Source organism: Paramisgurnus dabryanus, chromosome 8 (assembly GCF_030506205.2).
Source record: "Paramisgurnus dabryanus chromosome 8, PD_genome_1.1, whole genome shotgun sequence".
NCBI classification, from domain to species: Eukaryota; Metazoa; Chordata; class Actinopteri; order Cypriniformes; family Cobitidae; genus Paramisgurnus; species Paramisgurnus dabryanus.
The window spans coordinates 29,734,683-29,754,228 of record NC_133344.1 but is presented as its reverse complement, the minus strand read 5'-3'; the positions used below and the strand labels follow the sequence as shown (position 1 = coordinate 29,754,228).

At 39.1% G+C, this 19,546-nt stretch overlaps 3 protein-coding genes across 5 annotated transcripts in view; all 3 read left to right on the top strand.

Annotated features, from left to right (window-relative positions):
- Window positions 1-588: 588 nt before the first annotated feature.
- dusp14 (dual specificity phosphatase 14) overlaps window positions 589-19,546 on the top strand; it is a 28,403-nt gene continuing 9,445 nt past the window's right edge. The window contains exons 1-2 of one of the 3 annotated variants that reach the window (XM_065281486.2): window positions 589-822; window positions 6,061-6,229. The gene's annotated coding sequence lies outside the window, so the exon portion shown is untranslated. Of the gene's footprint in view, window positions 823-6,060; window positions 6,230-10,070; window positions 10,318-19,546 lie in introns of those variants that run through there. The other 2 variants (XM_065281488.2, XM_065281487.2) reach the window with 2 other exon arrangements.
- LOC135771284 (uncharacterized) lies at window positions 10,885-15,392 on the top strand. Its single transcript, XM_065281483.2, has 2 exons — window positions 10,885-11,239; window positions 11,351-15,392. Exon 2 carries the CDS (start codon window positions 12,021-12,023, stop codon window positions 15,390-15,392), a length of 3,372 nt encoding a protein of 1,123 aa, XP_065137555.1. The 5' UTR covers window positions 10,885-11,239; window positions 11,351-12,020.
- Window positions 15,440-19,075, top strand: LOC135771285 (uncharacterized). Its single transcript, XM_065281485.2, has 2 exons — window positions 15,440-18,844; window positions 18,956-19,075. The coding sequence occupies exon 1, from the start codon at window positions 15,463-15,465 to the stop codon at window positions 18,304-18,306; it is 2,844 nt and encodes a 947-aa protein (XP_065137557.1). The 5' UTR covers window positions 15,440-15,462; the 3' UTR covers window positions 18,307-18,844; window positions 18,956-19,075.

The window sequence follows — 19,546 nt, the reverse complement described above, 5'->3', positions numbered from 1 at the left end:
GGGAACGTTAGAAAAGGGAAACTAACAGCAGAAAACTGCCACTTGATCATGGAGTGGAAGTGGCATACAGGCAGATAAAATAATGCCTTTAAATGAGATCTGTCTTGGAGCGTTGCACTCCATTCGTCTCCATGGTTTTAAACTGATGTTTGTGCACCATGGGATGTGCCGTAACCTCATGACCCTGTTTTTCATTTTAATGTAACACCAGATGATTCTGTGTTGGCAGTATTTTTCAGCTTGTAAAAATCAGCATTCGTCATGGAAAAGTAAAACCTGCCTAGATTTGGGTGTTTAAATGATTGATTGTTGTTGGATGACTTTAATGTAAAAATTATACCACCTGCTTTGCTTTTTGAAACTAATGGCGTGTTGTTTGGGCAATGTGCTGGAATAAGGTCATATCAGCCTCCACAGGTGGTCTGGGTGGAAAAACAATTAGGCTATGTTATGGCACGTCTGAGTCTCCATTGTAGTCTGCTGTAGTTGCTCTAACCAGGTTGACATTGCCTCAACCAGCTGGTAGTCCAGCTGTTCGGCCAACTTTGACCAGATGAACATTCAGTGTGTACTCTTTATCAGATGTTTATTTTAGCTCGTACAGCTGATATGGTTTATTTCAGTGAAAATGACCTGGATTCATGTGTCGTTTACAGATAGTGACATTAACCACATGTTTGTTGTGCTTTTCTCACAATAGAGTTCTGTTTGTTTTATTGTAATGTTCTTTCCCGTCAGTTCCTAATCGTCTCATTTGTATGGAAATAACAGTCCTCGGAGGAGATTTGCTCCAGAAACACCTTTCTCTGTTGCTTTGAGATGGTAAGTAAAACTTTATTCTTAACAGCCCTCCACGTCAGAAACTAAACAAGTCTTTTCTGGGACCTGACAGGTGTGGCCAGATGTGGTCTGGTTTTTTGTTGTGAAGGTACACTGCCAGACAAATTTGTTTCATTTGTTAGGACTTTAAAAATGTCCTAATATGTACCATTTAGGTACAGGTATGTTTATATTTGGTTGCAATATGTATCTAATATTCACTCTTTATGTGCAAAGGTGTACTTTTTACAAGGGTAAGGCCCCAATGACAGCTAGAGACAATTTTATTATAATTTTTTCTGACAGTTTAACTAATTATTTTTAAATGTTGTATTATTATAAAGTCAACAATCTATAGTGTGACATGATATTTTAGAGAAAACGTAATGAATTCAGGTAAATTGCACTTTTGAAATTAAGATGACTGTGAAAAAGTTTACTATAGTTTCCCTGAAATAAACCTATTGTCGGGCAGTACTTGATTTTATTTAAGAAAAAACAGCTTTGATGATTAGCTTTGACCAGCTAATGACCAGCTTAAACCAGCTACCCATATAAGATGGTATTAGCTGGTTTTCCAATAAATTTTTTAATTATTAAGACATTATCGATATAACATTGTAGTCGATGGCCTCGTAGGTAGTATTACAACATATGGTGCAACTGCGCATCTGGTGACCCTTCCCTTCTGAAAAGACCAGCTAAAACCAGCCTAAGCTGGTTGGCTTGTTTTAGTTGGTTTCCCAGCCTGGGGTTTAACAGGTTGGTTTAAGAGGGGGTTTGCCCACTTTTTAGCAGGTCAAGGATGGGAGACCTGCTGACCCACCAGCTTGACCAGACTAGAAGACCAGCTTTGCCAGGCTGGGAGGACCAGCTTAAAGGACACTCCACATTTGCTCATCTTTCAGCTCCCCTAGTGTTAAACATTTTATTTTTACAGTTTTTGAATCCATTCAGTCGATTTCTGGGTCTGGCGGTGGCACTTTTAGCATAGCTAAGCATAATCCATTGAATCTGATTAGACCATTAGCATTGCGCCTAAAAAATAACCAAATAGTTTTTATATTTTTCCTTTTTAATACTTGACTCTTCTGTAGTTACATTGTGTAATAAGACCGATGGAAGATTAAAAGTTGTGATTTTCTAGACCGACATGGCTAGGAACTATACTCTCATTCTGGTGTAATGCTGCGTTTACACCAACCGCGCTTCAGGCGTCAAAATCGTGTCTACCACTCCTAGTTTGCCGCTTGAACAGTTTGAATGCATTCGCGCGCTAGAGCGAAGTAGACGCGGAAAAAGCAAGCTTTTGATGCGCTTCAGAGGCAAAATCTGCTTCTTGTGGGGGGGGCAAGTGCTATGCTGTTGTCTGTTTACAGGATGGCTGATGTAGATTGTGCATTTATTGAGACTTACCTAGTAAGTTATTTTAGTCACCTCACTATAGGGGGGAAATAAACGGCGCGGGTCGATGAACGTCACATGACTCAAAAGTGAAATGTGTATTACAACTTACCAGGTTGCCCAATGTCCTCACTGATACTTTTCCAAGCGAGGTCCTTTTTATTCCTGTCTCTATAGAAATAAGAACTTGTGTCGTATACAGTGTTGGGGGTAACGCATTACAAGTAACGTGCATTACGTAATAATATTACTTTTCTGAAGTAACGAGTAAAGTAATGCATTACTTTATAAATGTATACATTAATATTTGAGTTACTTTTTTTAAAAAGTAATGCAAGTTAATTTTCAGTTTAATTAATTCAATTTAAAAATAAAATAATGTACTTAATTAAACTGAACATATCAACGTAAGATTACGCACTTGGGAACAGTTTGAGTCAGAAACTGAGATGGTAGGCCCTAGCTTGACATTTTTGCGTTCATTAAAAACACCTGCAAGGCCTGAAAGAGATCAAGCTTCAACCAAGTAAGAAAAGTAACGCAAAAGTAACGTAAGCATTAATTTCCATGAAAAGAAACTAAGTAACGCAATTAGTTACTTTTTTGGGGAGTAACTTAATATTGTAAAAAGTAACTATTTTAAAAGTAACTTTCCCCAACACAGGTCGTATAGCTCCGTCGTTTCAAGCCTTCATGCTGAATGAGTGACTCCGATCGGGGCTGCGGCCACAGCAGCAAGCAGGCTCCTGTTTCTTTCCGCCAAAGTCCAAATTTTTCAACTCTGGCGTCAGCTGCAAATTCGCGTCAAACGCAAAATTCACAAAAAGCACCATTTGCGTGTTCCGCGCCATTTGCGCGAACTAGATGTGCAAATGAGAAGGAATTGCATCTACCGCGCCGCGCCAAACGCCTCATCTGCGTCGCGAGACCTCCAGATGCGCGTTAGCGCGTCTTCACATTGACTTAACATTGAAATTACACTTGGTGTAAACGCAGCATAATAATCAAGGACTTTGCTGCTGTAACATGGTTGCAGCAGGCGCAATGATATTACGCACTGCCCGAAAATAGTCCCCTTGGTAACTTTCAATAGCAGGGGACTATTTTGAGGCACTGCCTGCTGCAGCCATGTTTAACTCTAGGGGAGCTGGAAAATGAGCATATTTTCAAAAAAAGTGGAGTGTCCCTTTAAAGCAGCTTCTTCCAGCTAAGACCAGCCAGCCAGCTTAGCCAAGTTGGCCAAGTTTCTAGCATAGTGAAGCTGGTTTGAGCTGGTGGGTCAGCTGGTACTCCTGCCTGACCAGCTAAAAGTGTCCAAAACTAAAACAAATTTGTACATGTTTGGAACAACATGAGGGTGAGTAAATGATGACAGAATTTTAATTTTGGGGAGAACTATTCCTCAATAGTATCGTAATGGATAACCATTTTTTGTCCTAAACATTTTGTCCTAAAACTGTTGTCCTTATTTATTTTTAAATAAAGTAGCCAGCCTGCTTCACTATCCTAACAACCAGCTAAAATCAGGCCGGGAGTCCAGTTTTAGCTGGTCTTTTCAGTAGGGTGCTTTGATTCTTGGCTGCTGGTCTCCATTCTCCACCTTGCACTTCCTCTCATACTGTGTTGTCCTTTCAAATATAAAGGCATAAACCCCCCTACACATATCTCTTTATAAAAGAATGTATTAATATGTATTAAGACAAGTAAATAGGCTTGATTTATGTCGACTTTTAAGGGAGCGACAGTGCTATTGGCAACCAGCTCGCCAGTATAGCAAGCCAGTGATTAGCAAGAATGTAAACTCATCTTCCATTGTCAACACAAAATGTTTCCTTGGCAACCATCTCTCTGGTATTCAGCAGGCTGAAAGTGGATCGGCTCAGGGGAGGATGGACCGACACAAGAGTGGACACACACAAACGCACTCATTTCACCCTGTTGCTTAAGGAGGCAGAGCTCAACAGTAAAGCTCCATCTTTATTCTAACTCTCTCTCTTTCTTTCTCTCTCTCTCTCTCTCTCTCTTTATAAACCTACAGCACAATGCGTTTTCAACTGCCAAGTCGGTCTCTTACACTGAGAACAAACAGTTTAATCCCCGTCTCATTCAGACTGCTCTTGTTCTGATGTTGTTATTTCTCACTGCGTGTGCTTATCAAAATGAGACAACAGTGACGCACTTGTTGCTCTTAGTGCTTAACAGCGCTCTTCAATCCACTTGTACACAGAGTCTGCGTTTGTTTAACCGGCTGTCATTTCTATTTATTTCATGCTGTCAGTACAAAGTCCGTATTGCTTGGCATACAAACTCATTTATTTTGATGAGAATGCAATTCTCTTAAATAAGATGGTAAGGTTTGCATTATCTGTAAATATGATGTTTTTTATTTTGACAAACACAACTCGTGATCCTGCAGGGAAAGATCCAAACAACTGAAGAATACAGCGACTGCTCGCTCCCATAATGCATTGGGAATGGCATAATTCAATGGGTCTCTCAGTCTTGGGGTAGGGGCATACCAAACCAACACCCCCTGATCCAAATGGATTCCTGATGTATCTGTAATGTCATATAAAAATATATTTTAAAAATAGTCACCTAATCAAAAAAATAATGAGATGAGCATTCTTTGCATTCCCTCTTGACTTTGTTGTTTGTTTGCTTCGTTTTTCTTCTTGTGCACTGGTTGGCTATGCTGAACAGCCAATCAGAATGATCGACTCTCATTCAAACACCGAACTGGCCAAAAAAGGCAATGGTGTTCAAGCTCACCAGGACCCATTTGTTGGTGATGTCATTTGAAAATAAAAGACACAGCAAGTGTCCTTAACACACACTTGTTGAATTTGTATGCATTTTGATTGAACGCTGATCGTAAAGGGTGTGGTTTTAAGGGGCGAGACAAATTATTTTACTTGGCACTATATTTGAACCCTATAGTAGACACTGGACCTGTGTGCATGGGCTAGATGTTTCTAATATAAGCAAATTCTTCCCAATTTCATAATGTCCGACTGAAAGGAGATTTTGGAAGATGGCAGGATGTGTCTCTGGAGTGCTGGGATACACTAGACCTCTGCCAGCGAGCCTGGCACGTCACATCTATTTGTGTCCCAGTTCTCACACAGGAGCAATGAAATGGGTTAGCTGCCATGTTCGAAATTCTTCTCCAATGATTTAATTAGATATTGGCCTCAATACAGAAGTGATGAGTTGGCGTCGCCTCGGCAACACGGTGGCATCTGAACTACTGTATGTCATGTACAGTATATGTAGCGTTATGTGTCACGCACCCCCTGATTTTCAATATACGTATCAGTTGCCCATTTTCCACCGCTTAAGCTCCATTTAGATCTGATTATTGCTTGTTTCCCCTAACAGTGTCACTATAATTCTGTCTCTCTGGAATGACTGTGAATCAGCTGACATTTCAGTCTCATTTGAATCCAGCTTTCAGCTCTCTTTCTCTCTCTCTCTCTCTCGTTTTTATGTCTTTTCTTTTAAAGAGGAAGACTGTAGTAAATGCCTGTAGGATTTGCTAAATGTTACCTTTTAGGAGCTCACTCTCCTACTAAAGTCCCCAAAGCTATAATTTAACTGAATTAATTTCAGTCCATGAGGTCTTTAAAAGCAAACAGAAGTTGTTATAGGTCTCCTAGCTGCATCATCTTTTTCACATCAAGGACTATTTTGATAAGTTTCCCCTACTTCGTTGTTCAGAGCAGATGCAAAACAGTGAACCCATGGACCTTCCCTTGGGTTTTTTGAGCTCTCTCTCCAGCAATGAGTATCAGGTGTGCTCCAGACTCTTCTAGTCTTTGTCCTCTCTCTTTTCAGACTGTTCCTGTCTCTGATGCCACTCTACAATTATTCTGGAGATTCAAACAGTACTGCTTTGTGTTTGCCTCTGTGAGGTAAAATATCTCACATGAAAAGATCTGCTCTGTACCTCAGGTGCTGGCACCACTGTGACTGGAAAGACTATGAGGAATGTGAGAGTCTGGAGGTCAGTATTATATTACCCAGTATTTTTTCCGGTGCCTTGACCTCCAATAAGACACTTGTATTTACGGTGTGGGATTGTTGAAGCAGTTTGGTAATAGGACAACTGAATCATGAGGAGATGTACTTACTTACATATTAGTGACTTGTAAGTCACTAACTTATGTTTTATCACCTTCATTTGCACATTAGATTTTGGTTTAAAAGGGACATATCAAGAAAATGTATAATTGGGTCCCCATTGCTTCTATTAATCTAGAAAATGTGAAAAAGAATAACCCAGTAACTTGGTTTTGGTAAACCATTCTCTGCAAGCATGTGAAAATATAGGTCATTGAAATTTGGCTCCCCTGTGATGTCAGAAGGGGATAAACCCGCCCCTTAATCTGCACTATCCAACCACGGCACTCCCATTTGGTGCAGAGATTAACTCATTTGCATTTAAAAGGAAACACCCCAAAATGGCACATTTTGACATGTCATAATAAATTATCTGATATTTTTACCTGGAACTTCACATACGCACTCTGGGGACACCAAATATGACGTCTTCATAAAATGTCCCCTTTAATTTGGATGTAGATAACAAGTGTAGTAAACAATGTAGCTTCATTCTTGCCCTGATGTTTACAATTGGAGCCCTTATAATTAAATTTTATAAACCACCCACATGGTCTCAACAGATTGACATAAAGTATTAAACAGAGGTGGACAGAGGCTGATTATATGGACACTATTAATCATTCTTCAAAGGAGGAAGCAGCCATCTTTTTAGCCTGGTCTTATGGAAATCTGTATGTATTTATGTATATACGAGTCTGCCAAATGGTATTAATTCGTACACATGGAAATATATAAAACAAACGATTATGATATAAAAATAATAACAGTGAAACCCCACCCCTAACCCCGCTTGAACTGATTTTGCCAAGTGGTTGATATCCTCAGGGCAACATATTATGTTGACCCAAGGACAACATTTTTCTAAATAAATTCTAAACCCACCCCAAACCCCAACCCTTACCATGACCAAACCTTAAAATCAGAGGGACATGATAAGTGTAAAACAATGGTCTAGAAACAGCTAATCCTGGTTGTAAGCTTAAACTTAAAACAAACTGTAAACTTATTTCTGAAATCTGATTGGTTGATTGAAATGTTGTTCCAGGGTCAACATTATGTTGCCCTTGAGGACATCAACCACTTGGCAAAATCAGGAGAGCCCCTTACCCCAATGTCATGGAGTAGGGCAAATCATACAAAAACATAGAAATGCGGTCGCGCGCATTAAAATGAATTGGCACCTCATAAAATATGTACGAATTGCCAATAGATGGCAAGATTTTCTCTTACAACAATGTTCCAGCATACCTCTTCCCTATAGACAGTAGATTAAATGTATTCATTTATATAGTCCAGAGAATTAGTTTAGAGCTTGATTTAAATCTTATAAATGAGCTCCTAAGACAGCAAGCAGTTTCCTATTTGAATAATTTTTGATAAAACTGGTTCGACATGTAAACTCATAAGGAAATGTTTGAAGTTCACTTTAAACCAAGCTGTTATGTATCAGACACATTCATTTCCCTTTGTTCCTAAGTTTGTTTAACAAATTAAAATAGTATTAAGAAGACTCAAGACTCAAACCTTACGGAGCAGTTTACCAGACAGGCCTAATCCTAGTTCCAGACTAAGAGTGTTTTCACATATAGTTCATTTTTAAAGAACCAAATCCAGTTCACTTAAAGTGAACCAGAAAAAGAACTAGCCGAATGTGACCTCAGTCCTTCTGGTGTTTACAATATAGTGAACTCAAAAGAGGACCCAGTTCTTTTTTTGGTCCTCTTCCGAACTGAAGTGATCTCAGACCCTTTTTTGTTCACATAACAACTTCATAAGAATTCAGACCTCAGCTTTCTGTGCAGCAGTTTATTTTGATACAATGTCCAAATGACACGCGAGCCAGACGAGACCTCATTGATTTCAAATCTCAAAAATAAATCAAACCACAAAAGAACCCAAAAGCGAACTGTACTCAGACCCCACCTCCAGACGTGGTCTGAGTTCGGTTTACTTTTGGGTCATTTTAAGGGGGTCTGAGATCACTTTGAGCTCAAACGAACTAGGTTTGAAAACACCCTAAAATGCATGTTTGAACTGTCCTCATTTAAAAACATCTTGCACTAACATTTCTCAATGTAGTTCTAAATGGAGGAGCCTAAACATTCAGGCCTGTCAATCATCATCATGGGTGTATACTGTATAATAAGGCAGCCTTCAGGCCTCCGCGTCCAGCTGCAATTTTTTCCGGCATCCCCTTCCCATTTCCCTTCACTCTCTCACTCTCTTGAACTTGGGGCTCGAGCCCCAGCCTTAGATTTGCTCTCTCTGAAGGTTCTGAGCTACAGAGCTCCCTTCGAGGACAGCAAGCCAAGTGCGTTTACCATTAATCATTAATCATCAAGCCCTGAATGCGCAGGCGAACTAGTGAAAAATATATTGGTGCCATTGTTTTGTTTCAAGATGCACACCAGTATTGTTTTTTTAAAGGTATGTTTGTAAAAACTACTTAAAGAGCACCTATTTCATTGCTAAAAAAACGTTATTTTGTGCATTTGGTATAAAACAATGTGTAATTTTTATTATATAATACTGTACATTTTTGTAGCTCCAGATATCCTTGTCTTCCCAAAACGCACCGATTTTGTATGAAACTCATCGATCTGATAAGCGCTGTGTCCCTGATTAGCCAGCTAATCTTTGGCCTAAATAAGTCTGATGTCAGCCGGAAGTGTGACGCTCCTTACCATATTTTAGCTCAAAATGCAATGCTAACAGGAGTTCACTTACAGGTTGAGTCCGAAGTGGGAGGAATTATGATGAATATCCTCATTATCCATGTCAACTGGCCCAGTGAGTAAACTGTTGCCTACAATCCGTATGTTTGTTGTAATTAATCTAAACCTGGTCTGACAAACTGTTAACATTTAAACTTAAAGGGATAGTTCACCCAAAAATTGTATTATTTACTCACTCTTATGTTGTTACAAACCTGTATAAATTTCTTTGTTCTGATGAACACAAAGGAAGATTTTTTTAAGGAATGTTTGTAACCAAACTGATCATGAGCACCATTCACTTCCATAGTAGGATAAAATAATATTGTTAAAAAAGTGAATGGGGAATGGGGCTTATAAATGGCTTGGTTTCAAACATTCCTCAAAATATCTTCCTTTGTGTTTATTAGAACAAAGAAATTTATACAGGTTTGTAACAGCATAAAAGTGAAGTGACTTTTGGGTGAACTATCCCTTTAACTTTTATCGGACTTAAAACATCCCTTTAAAAGACTGACCGATTTTCGATTTTATTAGGACCCCTAAGCCCTCAGTATAAATTAAGAGCTACATTTTCAAAAACTGACCTAAATAGTCTTGGCCAGGACACTCCTGTAAAAGAGATTTTAATCTCATTAAGGTTCTCTTTATTACAATGTACACAGATGGGATAACAATACGCCCTATAGAGGTTGCTAAAATGTTATTTGTCTGGCTGTATGCTTCCATCAAACAGAATAGTACTATAGTAAACACTTAAGTACATCACAGTATTTTTCCATGAGTTCCACAGACTATTAAAAGGTAATACTTTTTTTTTTTTACTTTGTAGAACCTTTGACTGTAAGGTTCTTTGGGAACCAAAATCGGTCTGGTTAAGTTCTCTTTAAAGCACCTTCATTTTTAGGAGTGTACTGTGATGACCAACACAATTGCACCGCCCTTACAAACATGCTGAGCGGGGTGTGTTTATTTGCCCGTGATGTCTGTCGTATAAAATGTCTTGTATATTTGTAGATGAGTGTGGATTCGTGTCTGCTGGTGTTGCACGGGGGGAGGCGCTTTGCTCTTCAGCGTGTGTTTTCCATAACAGAAGATTTCCTGTTGTCACGCGCCGCGCACCATAGATACGAGCGCACGCTCACAGGGAAGCGCGTGAAGTTGTCAGATTTTACGGAATATTCCTGAAATATCAGCTTTCGGGCGCTGTGCTACCAATTTTGGACATTCGTCTTCAGTTTTCTGAAGTCGTCGGGTAAGTTAAGTCTGGTTTTTGAAGCGCGTAACAACGCGAGTAATCTTATTAAAACAGAAGTGCACGCAATTGACGTACATGATGTACTGTAATGACAGAAAGTGAATGGAGCTTTCATGATGTCTTTATCTATTTTTTGGACGTTAAGCGCATCTGCAAGTGTCCCAGCTATGCGTGTGCAGATTAGAGAAATTAATAAATAAAAAATGAATAAATTAAAGTGAATACAAACGTTTCGTGCAACACCGAATAGTTGTAATGTTCCGCGATGTTTTTCGGTCACGTTCAATGTTTCTTAATTTTAGGCCACTTGAGTTTAAAGTAAATAGTTGTTTTGTTGCAAATATTGCACCCAACAGGTTTAACGTCAAGTCATGTTAAGTAGTAGATCGAGTTATTTCATTTTGATACGATTTTTACTCATCACATGAATGCCATATAGGCAGCCTCTATGGAACAGATTGACGCGCGTGACTGAATCCAGCATGAGCTGCCATGCAACAAATAGCCTTCACGAATAGTGTATTTGCTGTCACAAAGTTTTCTGTGTTTAATGCTTATTTTCCACTAGATGGCATTTGTGTACCTTAGCACTCATTTACACAAGTTACTTTTGGTTAATTTAATTTTGTGTATTTTGATATTTTGATTATTTTCTAGTGTTTATTGTGTTTCTATACTGAATTGTTGTTTATTTGAGCAAGATTAATTTTTTCTAAGAGATTATTGGTTATTTTATTTTACTCCCATCATGCCTTTATATGTCACTTCCTGGTTTGTCACTTCCTGTTTTGTTAACCACATGAAGAGATGGAGCAATGTAATTGCTAACTTAAGAGTGTTTCTATCTATATCATATGCCATCCAACCAAGAAAATTCAAGATATAACCCCCTCTCTTAGCTCACAAGCAGGCAAAAGTGGTATGTGGATATATTTTCTGTTTATTTAAGAGTTTAATGTGATTTGTTTGTTTTCCATGTAACTGAATGTGTAACTGGTGATATGTTGTGTATTTCGTCTTTTTTATTCAGTTCTACGGTGTTGGTGTTGAAGTTGATGTCTGTATTGGTGTCTATGTCGATGAATGCATTAAACATCTGTGAAAAAGAACCTCAGCCTTCGCAATGTGACTAAGGGCGGCATAGTAGAACACTTCACTGCATTGGTGAAGGCCAAGAGCATCAGATGCTAAAGCTACAAGAGGCACTACGTATTGGCAAGGGAAGTACACCTTTTAAAGACTGCAATTGATTGATTGAAGAAGCCGGTGATCAAGTAAAGGCTGAACAAGCAAGCACTTTTAAGTTAGTGACTTGGAAGCAGCATAAGGTCTTGTGAACTGTGCTAAAGTTTCAATTGCATTGGTATTCCATCACCTTCATTCTAAGAAAAGGTTAAATATCTTTCTATTGTTGGTTGGCTTACTAAGCTAAAAAGGATTGAACAGATAAGCAGTTGTGTTTTATTATTGAAGAAATCTAAAGTGTCTAAAGTGAATTTTCTTGTTATATTCAAGTGTTTTGTACATGATAAACAATTTTAAGTGTGCAGAATTTCACATTTTACAAGCTGTATTCATTGTTCTGCTACTAGATATTTCCATATTATGATGTGTATGGTTGTGTCACATAAGTATATCCTACATTAACACTAACATTTTATTGTCTTTGAGTACCACATTGTAAAGCAATACAGTTTGACATGGCTGATACAAGTGAAAATACAGTGCTGTCCACTAGAGAAGTTAGCTATGCAACTCCCATTACACAAGAGTTAGACAATGTAGAGCAGGTTATCCCACCACAGCATGCTGATGTAGCTGGCCAAATTGAAGTTGCTGAACAAGTGCAACAAACACAAGTCACAGATATTAGAAAAAGTCAGCGTGCACGCACACTTACTGAAAAGGGTAAATCACTCCAAGATGCTAAATTAAATGAATTGAAGAGAAGCTTTGAGCAGAAGTACAGAAGATGGAAATATCACATCAATGGTCTGAAGAGAGCCATCAAGAAAAATGATGATGCTGAATTGATTCTTGAAGTTGTGAGCATTATTAATAGCACACAGTCAGAGGTTGATCATCTCTATGAGAAGATAAGAAGCATCACAAGCCCTGACACAGAAATAAGGAGGAAAAATGACACATGCCTCTCAATTACTAGCATTGCTAATGAGAAAGCGCAACGGTTTCTAAATGAAGATCCTGAGGACATACCCTGGCCTGATTCAAATTCAGTCTTTGAAACTACTGTGTCCACTATCATCTCAGCAACCTCCGGTAAGTCAAAGTCTGTTTCCAAGATGTCCAGTCAATCTTCCTATAATTCTTTGCAGAAAAGACAAGAAGCAGCAGCTGAAGTAGCGGCTACACAAGAGGTGATTAAAATAATGAAGACACAACATCAATATGAAGGGGAAATTAGGAAACTTGAAGCAGAGGATGAAAGGTTAACAGCCGAAAGAGAAGCTCAAGAAAGGGAGATGGAAGCGGAAAATGCTAGAAAAAGGGCTCAATTTATCTCAGAAAGTACTATGAGAAAAATAAAGCTGGAGGAGAAGAAAAAGGAAGTGGAAAGATTGGAGGAACTAAAAAGGCATAATGCAGCACAAGCAAGGCTGCAAGTTTATGTTGAAAGCATCAAAGGTGATGAGCTTGAACAGTGTTCTGTTCCTCTTCAAAGACAAGAAGATTGTACTTCTTATCCAAACATTCCTATTTCTCTTCCTCAGCCGCAAAGGCTCGCTCAAGTCACTGCTCCTTTATACCAACCCTCTTGTTCTCCTCAAAGGGTTCCAATCACAACAGCTCATATCTCCCAGTCAACTAAATTTGTTGATCCAAATGAAGCCTCTAATGATCTTGTGAAGGCACTTGCTGAAGCGATTACAGCCAATAGGATTCCGATTCCAGAACCAGTTGTTTTCTCTGGAGATCCTCTTACTTATAATGACTGGAAACTGTCCTTTCAAACGTTAATTGATCGCAAGAACTTGCCAGTCCAAGAAAAGCTCTTCTTTCTACGCAAGTATGTGAGTGGTCCAGTCAAAAGAGCTATTGAAGGACACTTCCTGGTTGGAACAGAGACCGCTTACACCGCTGCTTGGAACATACTCAATGACAGGTTTGGCAATCCGTTTGTAGTCGGCAAGTCATATCGTGACAAAATACAGTCATGGCACAAGATTGCTACCAAAGAAACCAAAGACCTCCGTGAATTTGTAGATTTCCTGAGCAGTGTTGAATCCGCCATGCCTTATGTTCAAGGTTTACAGGCTCTAAATGACTGTGTTGAAAATCAAAGGATATCATCCAAATTGCCAGAATGGTTAAGTTCTCGTTGGAATAGAGCAGCAACCAAGTTTCAAGATGAATGTGGAAGATTCCCTGATTTCAAGTACTTTGTTGAATTTCTCAACAAAGAAGCTAGAATTGCATGCAATCCTATCACCTCACTGCAAGCAATAAAGCCAGTAGAACAAGAAAGAACCAAGTACACTGATCAAGATAAGTATAAGTTCCAACGGAATCGCAACTCAACTGCCAAGACATTCACCACTAGTTCCAGTGAAAAGACTAGTATTATATGTGTCTTTTGTAAGAGATATGGTCACACTCTTCATAAGTGTCGCAAGATTATGGAAAGACCAGTTGAAGAAAGATTGAAGTTTGTACAGGCGGAAAAGTTGTGCTTTGGCTGTCTTAAGACTGGTCATAACTCAAAGGTCTGCCCTGCTAGGAGTGTGTGTGATAAATGTGAGAAATGTCACCCAACATGCCTACATCAGGATCGTGTAAATAAATACCTAGGACAAGGATCTAGAATCATTCAAGATCAATCAAAGGTCAATCACGGATCTGCAGACAGAACAGTTGAATCACAGAAGGTACAAGAGTCAAAGCCTGTGATTTCAAATAGAGTAGTTCAAGAAAGGAACAACACTCATACTTCATCGATCATTCCAGTATATGTCTCAACAACAGCTGAACCAAGGAAGGAGATTTTAGTGTACGCCTTGCTCGATACACAGAGTGACACTACTTTCATTCTAAAGAATACAGCTGAGACACTTGGTATAAAGAAAGAACCAGTCAAACTCAAGATTTCTACAATAACGTCCAAAACAAAGGTTGTGTCTAGTCACAAATTGAATGGACTACAAGTAAGAGGAATTCAATCTGAAGTGAAAATTAAACTTCCAACAACCTACACTAGAGACTACATACCTGTCAATAGATCTCATATACCAACATGTGAAACCGCCAAGAATTGGCCTCATCTAGAACATCTGGCAGATGAAATGGCTCCTGCACTTGACTGTGAAGTAGGTTTGCTAATAGGCTATAACTGTCCTCAAGCCTTACTCCCCAGAGATGTTCTCAGCGGTAACGAAGATCAGCCGTTTGCACAAAGATCTGTGTTGGGTTGGAGTATCATTGGATACAACCATTATGACAGGCAGAACTATGAAGATGAAGTTGGTGTGAGTCACAGGATTATCTTAAAGCAAGTTCTACCAGCTGGTGAAAGATCTCACAAGCTCAAGTCTGAAGTCTGTTTTATACACAGGAACAAGGTTAAGGAAATGATCACTCCAGCAGAGGTACTGAAAGTTTTTGAGTCTGACTTCATTGAAAGGAAGAATGAGGAAGTCTCTACATCACAAGAAGACTTAAGGTTTTTGGCAAAGTTAAACAAAGGCATTAAGCAAACGCAAGATGGACACTATCAGATGCCATTGCCATTTAAGGGCGAGAGACCAGAATTGCCAAACAACAAAGCGTGTGCAGAGCATAGACTCAAATCCTTAGAGAAGCGTTTAAAGAGGGATGAGCAATACCACAAGGACTACTTGGCTTTCATGAAAGACATAATAGCAAGAGGCGATGCTGAAAAGGTTCCAGAGATGCAGTTAAACAATCAGCCAGTATGGTATATACCTCATCATGGGGTTTACAACCCGCAGAAGCCAGGCAAGATTCGCATTGTCTTTGATTGCTCTGCAAGATTTCAGAATACTTCTCTGAATGAACATCTACTGACTGTGCGACTGACTTTGACTTGGCCATAGGAGAACAACCTAAAGTAGAAATACTCTTGTTGGGGTCTTGTGTCGTTTCCGAAAGGGGCAATTAGCCATTATGTGCGATGTTGAGCGTATGTTCCACCAGTTTTATGTTGCTCCTAAGGATCGGGATTATCTCAGGTTCTTATGGTGGGAGGAAGGCAACATGGAAACCCCACCAACAGTTTTTCGGATGAGAGTCCACTTGTTTGGAGCTGCCTCCTCACCTGGATGTGCAAATTTTGGGCTCAAGTATCTTGCTGCGCAAGGTGAAGGCAAGTTTAGTCAAGCCACAGTAAAGTTTATACAGCGTAATTTTTATGTGGACGATGGCTTAGCAAGTGTGGACACTGAAGCAGAGGCAATCCAGCTTGTAAAGGAAGCTAGGGATCTCTGCAATACTGGTAAGCTCCGCTTGCATAAATTCATCACCAACAGCAAGAAAGTGACTGCCACAATTCCAAAGGGGGAATGTACTGAAGGTGCGACTGACTTTGACTTGGCCCTAGGAGAACAACCTAAAGTAGAAAGAGTGCTCGGAATTCAGTGGTGCATAACTTCAGACAAGTTTCATTTCAGAGTGCAAGTAAAGGAAAAACCTTTTACTAGAAGAGGAGTCTTGTCTACAGTTGCTTCCATTTTTGATCCTCTTGGATTCATCGCTCCCTTCATTCTAGTTGGGAAAAGAATCTTACAAAGGATGTGTCAAGACAAGACGGGCTGGGACGAACCACTTCCTGATGACCTCAAGCTGCATTGGGAAGCTTGGCTGCGAGACCTTCATAACCTGTCTTTGGTAAAGATTGCACGTTGTTATGTGCCATCATCATTCAAGGATGTCCAGCAATATGAGCTACATCATTTTTCAGACGCCAGTGTGTCAGGCTATGGAGTAGGTTCATATCTTAGATCTGTAAACAAGTCTGGAGAAGTCTACTGCACTCTTGTTATGGGTAAAGCTAGGGTTGCCCCAACAAAGGTAACGACAATCCCCAGGTTGGAGCTCTCAGCTGCAGTGGTCGCCACAAGGATTGGTGATCTGCTCAAAAGAGAACTAGAATTGGATGTCATTGGTGAATACTACTGGACCGACTCCAAGGTTGTCCTTGGTTATATTAACAATGATGCACGACGGTTCCATGTATTTGTCTCCAATCGAATTCAGCAGATCAGGACAAGCACTAAGCCTTGCCAATGGGGATATGTTGCTTCAGATCAAAACCCAGCGGATCATGCCTCTCGTGGACTCACCGTAAAGGAACTTATGGGCTCGAATTGGTTTACTGGTCCAAGTTTTCTATGGCAAAAAGAACTGCCTAAGGGAGACATTATGGTGGGAGAAATTGATGATGGAGACCCAGAGATCAAAAGGGCACAGGTTCTTATGGTAAAGGCAAATGAAGAATGGTCTCTTTCAGATCGCCTACGAGGGTTTTCAGATTGGAAGAGAGCAGTGAAAGCTATAGCAAGACTCAAACGTTATGTAAGCGGTGTAAAAGGTTTGGAAGAAAGATCAAACAAATCCACAACACTTGAAGAAAGAATGAATGCTGAACAATTCATAATTCATATGGTCCAAGAAGAAGTGTTCAGTGACGAAATCAAGTCACTAAGACAAGGGAAAGAAGTTCATTCAAATAACAAGCTTTACAAGTTAAGTCCATTTATCGATGATCATGATATCTTACGGGTTGGAGGCAGATTGACAAAGGCAGAACTTCACCCTCATATCAAGCATCCAGCCATTCTTCCTAAAAAGCATCATGTATCTCATTTACTCATCAAACACTTCCATGAGAAGGTACAACATCAAGATCGTGGCATGACCATCAATGAAATCCGGTCCAATGGTGTTTGGATCCTGGGATGCAGTAGTGAAGTATCATCTTTCATCTACAAATGCATTAAGTGTAGGAAGCTAAGGAAATGCAATCAGGAGCAAAAGATGGCTGACCTGCCACCGGAAAGGATGGAAGCTACACCTCCGTTTACTTACAGTGGCATGGACTGCTTCGGACCATTTTATGTTAAAGAGGGAAGGAGAGAGTTGAAGAGATACGGACTCTTGTTCACCTGCATGTGTTCTCGTGCTGTTCATCTTGAGGTGCTGGATGATCTTAGCACTGATGCCTTTCTTAATGCACTGCGTTGCTTTATTTCTATACGTGGCAATGTAAGTCAGCTGCATAGTGATCAAGGTACCAACTTTATTGGTGCAAAGAGAGAGTTCCTAGAGTTGATGAAGCAAATGGACCAAAAACGTGTGAAGGAGTTAGGCTGTACCTTTGTCATGAACCCACCCGCTTCCAGTCACATGGGTGGTGTCTGGGAGAGACAGATCCGTACTGTAAGGAGTGTACTGACGTCCATTCTAGACCAGTCTGCAGCGAGACTGGACAGTTCTTCCTTAAGAACATTCATGTATGAAGTAATGGCAATTGTAAATAGTCGACCATTGACCTTAGAACATATCAATGATCCTGTGGGACCAGAACCATTGACGCCAAACCATATACTTACAATGAAGCCTACCATCATTGCACCACCTCCTGGAGAGTTTGTAAGGGAAGATCTCTATCTTCAGAAGAGATGGAAAAGAGTTCAATTTTTGGCTAATGAGTTTTGGTCCAGGTGGAGAAAGGAATATCTATTAAGTTTGCAGCAAAGATGTAAGTGGAATAAGAGCAGGAGAAACACCAAGATAAATGACATTGTTCTACTTCAAGATGACTTGGCCCCACGAAATCAATGGAAGCTAGCAAAAGTAGTAGAAGTCTTCCCAGGAACTGATGGTAGGGTGAGAAGACTTAAACTTCTTGTTAGCGATTCAACACTAGATAGTAAGGGTGCACGCACAAGTAAGCCAGTCTACCTAGAAAGACCTATACACAAAACAGTGTTACTTCTTGAAGCTGATTAAAGGGTTAAGTTTGATAAGAATACATGTATGCTAATGTGTATACGATGTTTCCCCTTGGTGTGTGTAAGTTCCTGCTGATTTACTTGAACATTCAGAACTTTGATTAAGAATCACACATTGTGTGATGGTGGGAGTGTATTTGCTGTCACAAAGTTTTTTATGTTTAATGTTTATTTTCCACTAGATGGCATTTATGTACCTTAGCACTCATTTACACAAGTAACTTTTGGTTAATTTAATTTTGTGTATTTTGATATTTTGATTATTTTCTAATGTTTATTGTGTTTCTATACTGAATTGATGTTTATTTGAGCAAGATTTATTTTTTCTAAGAGATTATTGGTTATTTTATTTTACTCCCATCATGCCTTTATATGTCACTTCCTGGTTTGTCACTTCCTGTTTTGTTAACCACATGAAGAGATGGAGCAATGTAAGCATTGCTAACTTAAGAGTGTTTCTATCTATATCATATGCCATCCAACCAAGAAAATTCAAGATATAACCCCCTCTCTTAGCTCACAAGCAGGCAAAAGTGGTATGTGGATATATTTTCTGTTTATTTAAGAGTTTAATGTGATTTGTTTGTTTTCCATGTAACTGAATGTGTAACTGGTGATATGTTGTGTATTTCGTCTTTTTTATTCAGTTCTACGGTGTTGGTGTTGAAGTTGATGTCTGTATTGGTGTCTATGTCGATGAATGCATTAAACATCTGTGAAAAAGAACCTCAGCCTTCGCAATGTGACTAAGGGCGGCATAAATAGATTTCAGTCACTGACATCAAGTTCATTTTCATCTCAGTCATAAAAACTCAAGTTTTCCGTGTTTTCTTTAATAATATTTCCTGTAGGCTAAGTGTACTTAATGTATTTTGATATATATATATATATATACATTGTATTAAATAGGCTGCCTACTTATATAAATAAAAAAATGAAAGTTTTCTTAAGCTTTCAATGAAAAATGTAAACACTATAAACAAAATTATCTACGAAGTTGAGATATTTGATAAAATGTATAAATATTATTTCAATTTTTTTTAAATAAACACATCTCATTTGGCATCATTAAATTGTATATCAGTATTATATTGCTACTGGATATAAGTATTGGTATCATCTATAAGAAAAAATTCAGTTTCCTTTCAGTAAATTTTATATAATGAAAAAGTTAATCATACAGTTTACAATAAAAATGTTTGTTTTCTTTTTATTAGGAGGAAAGAAGACTAAAAGTC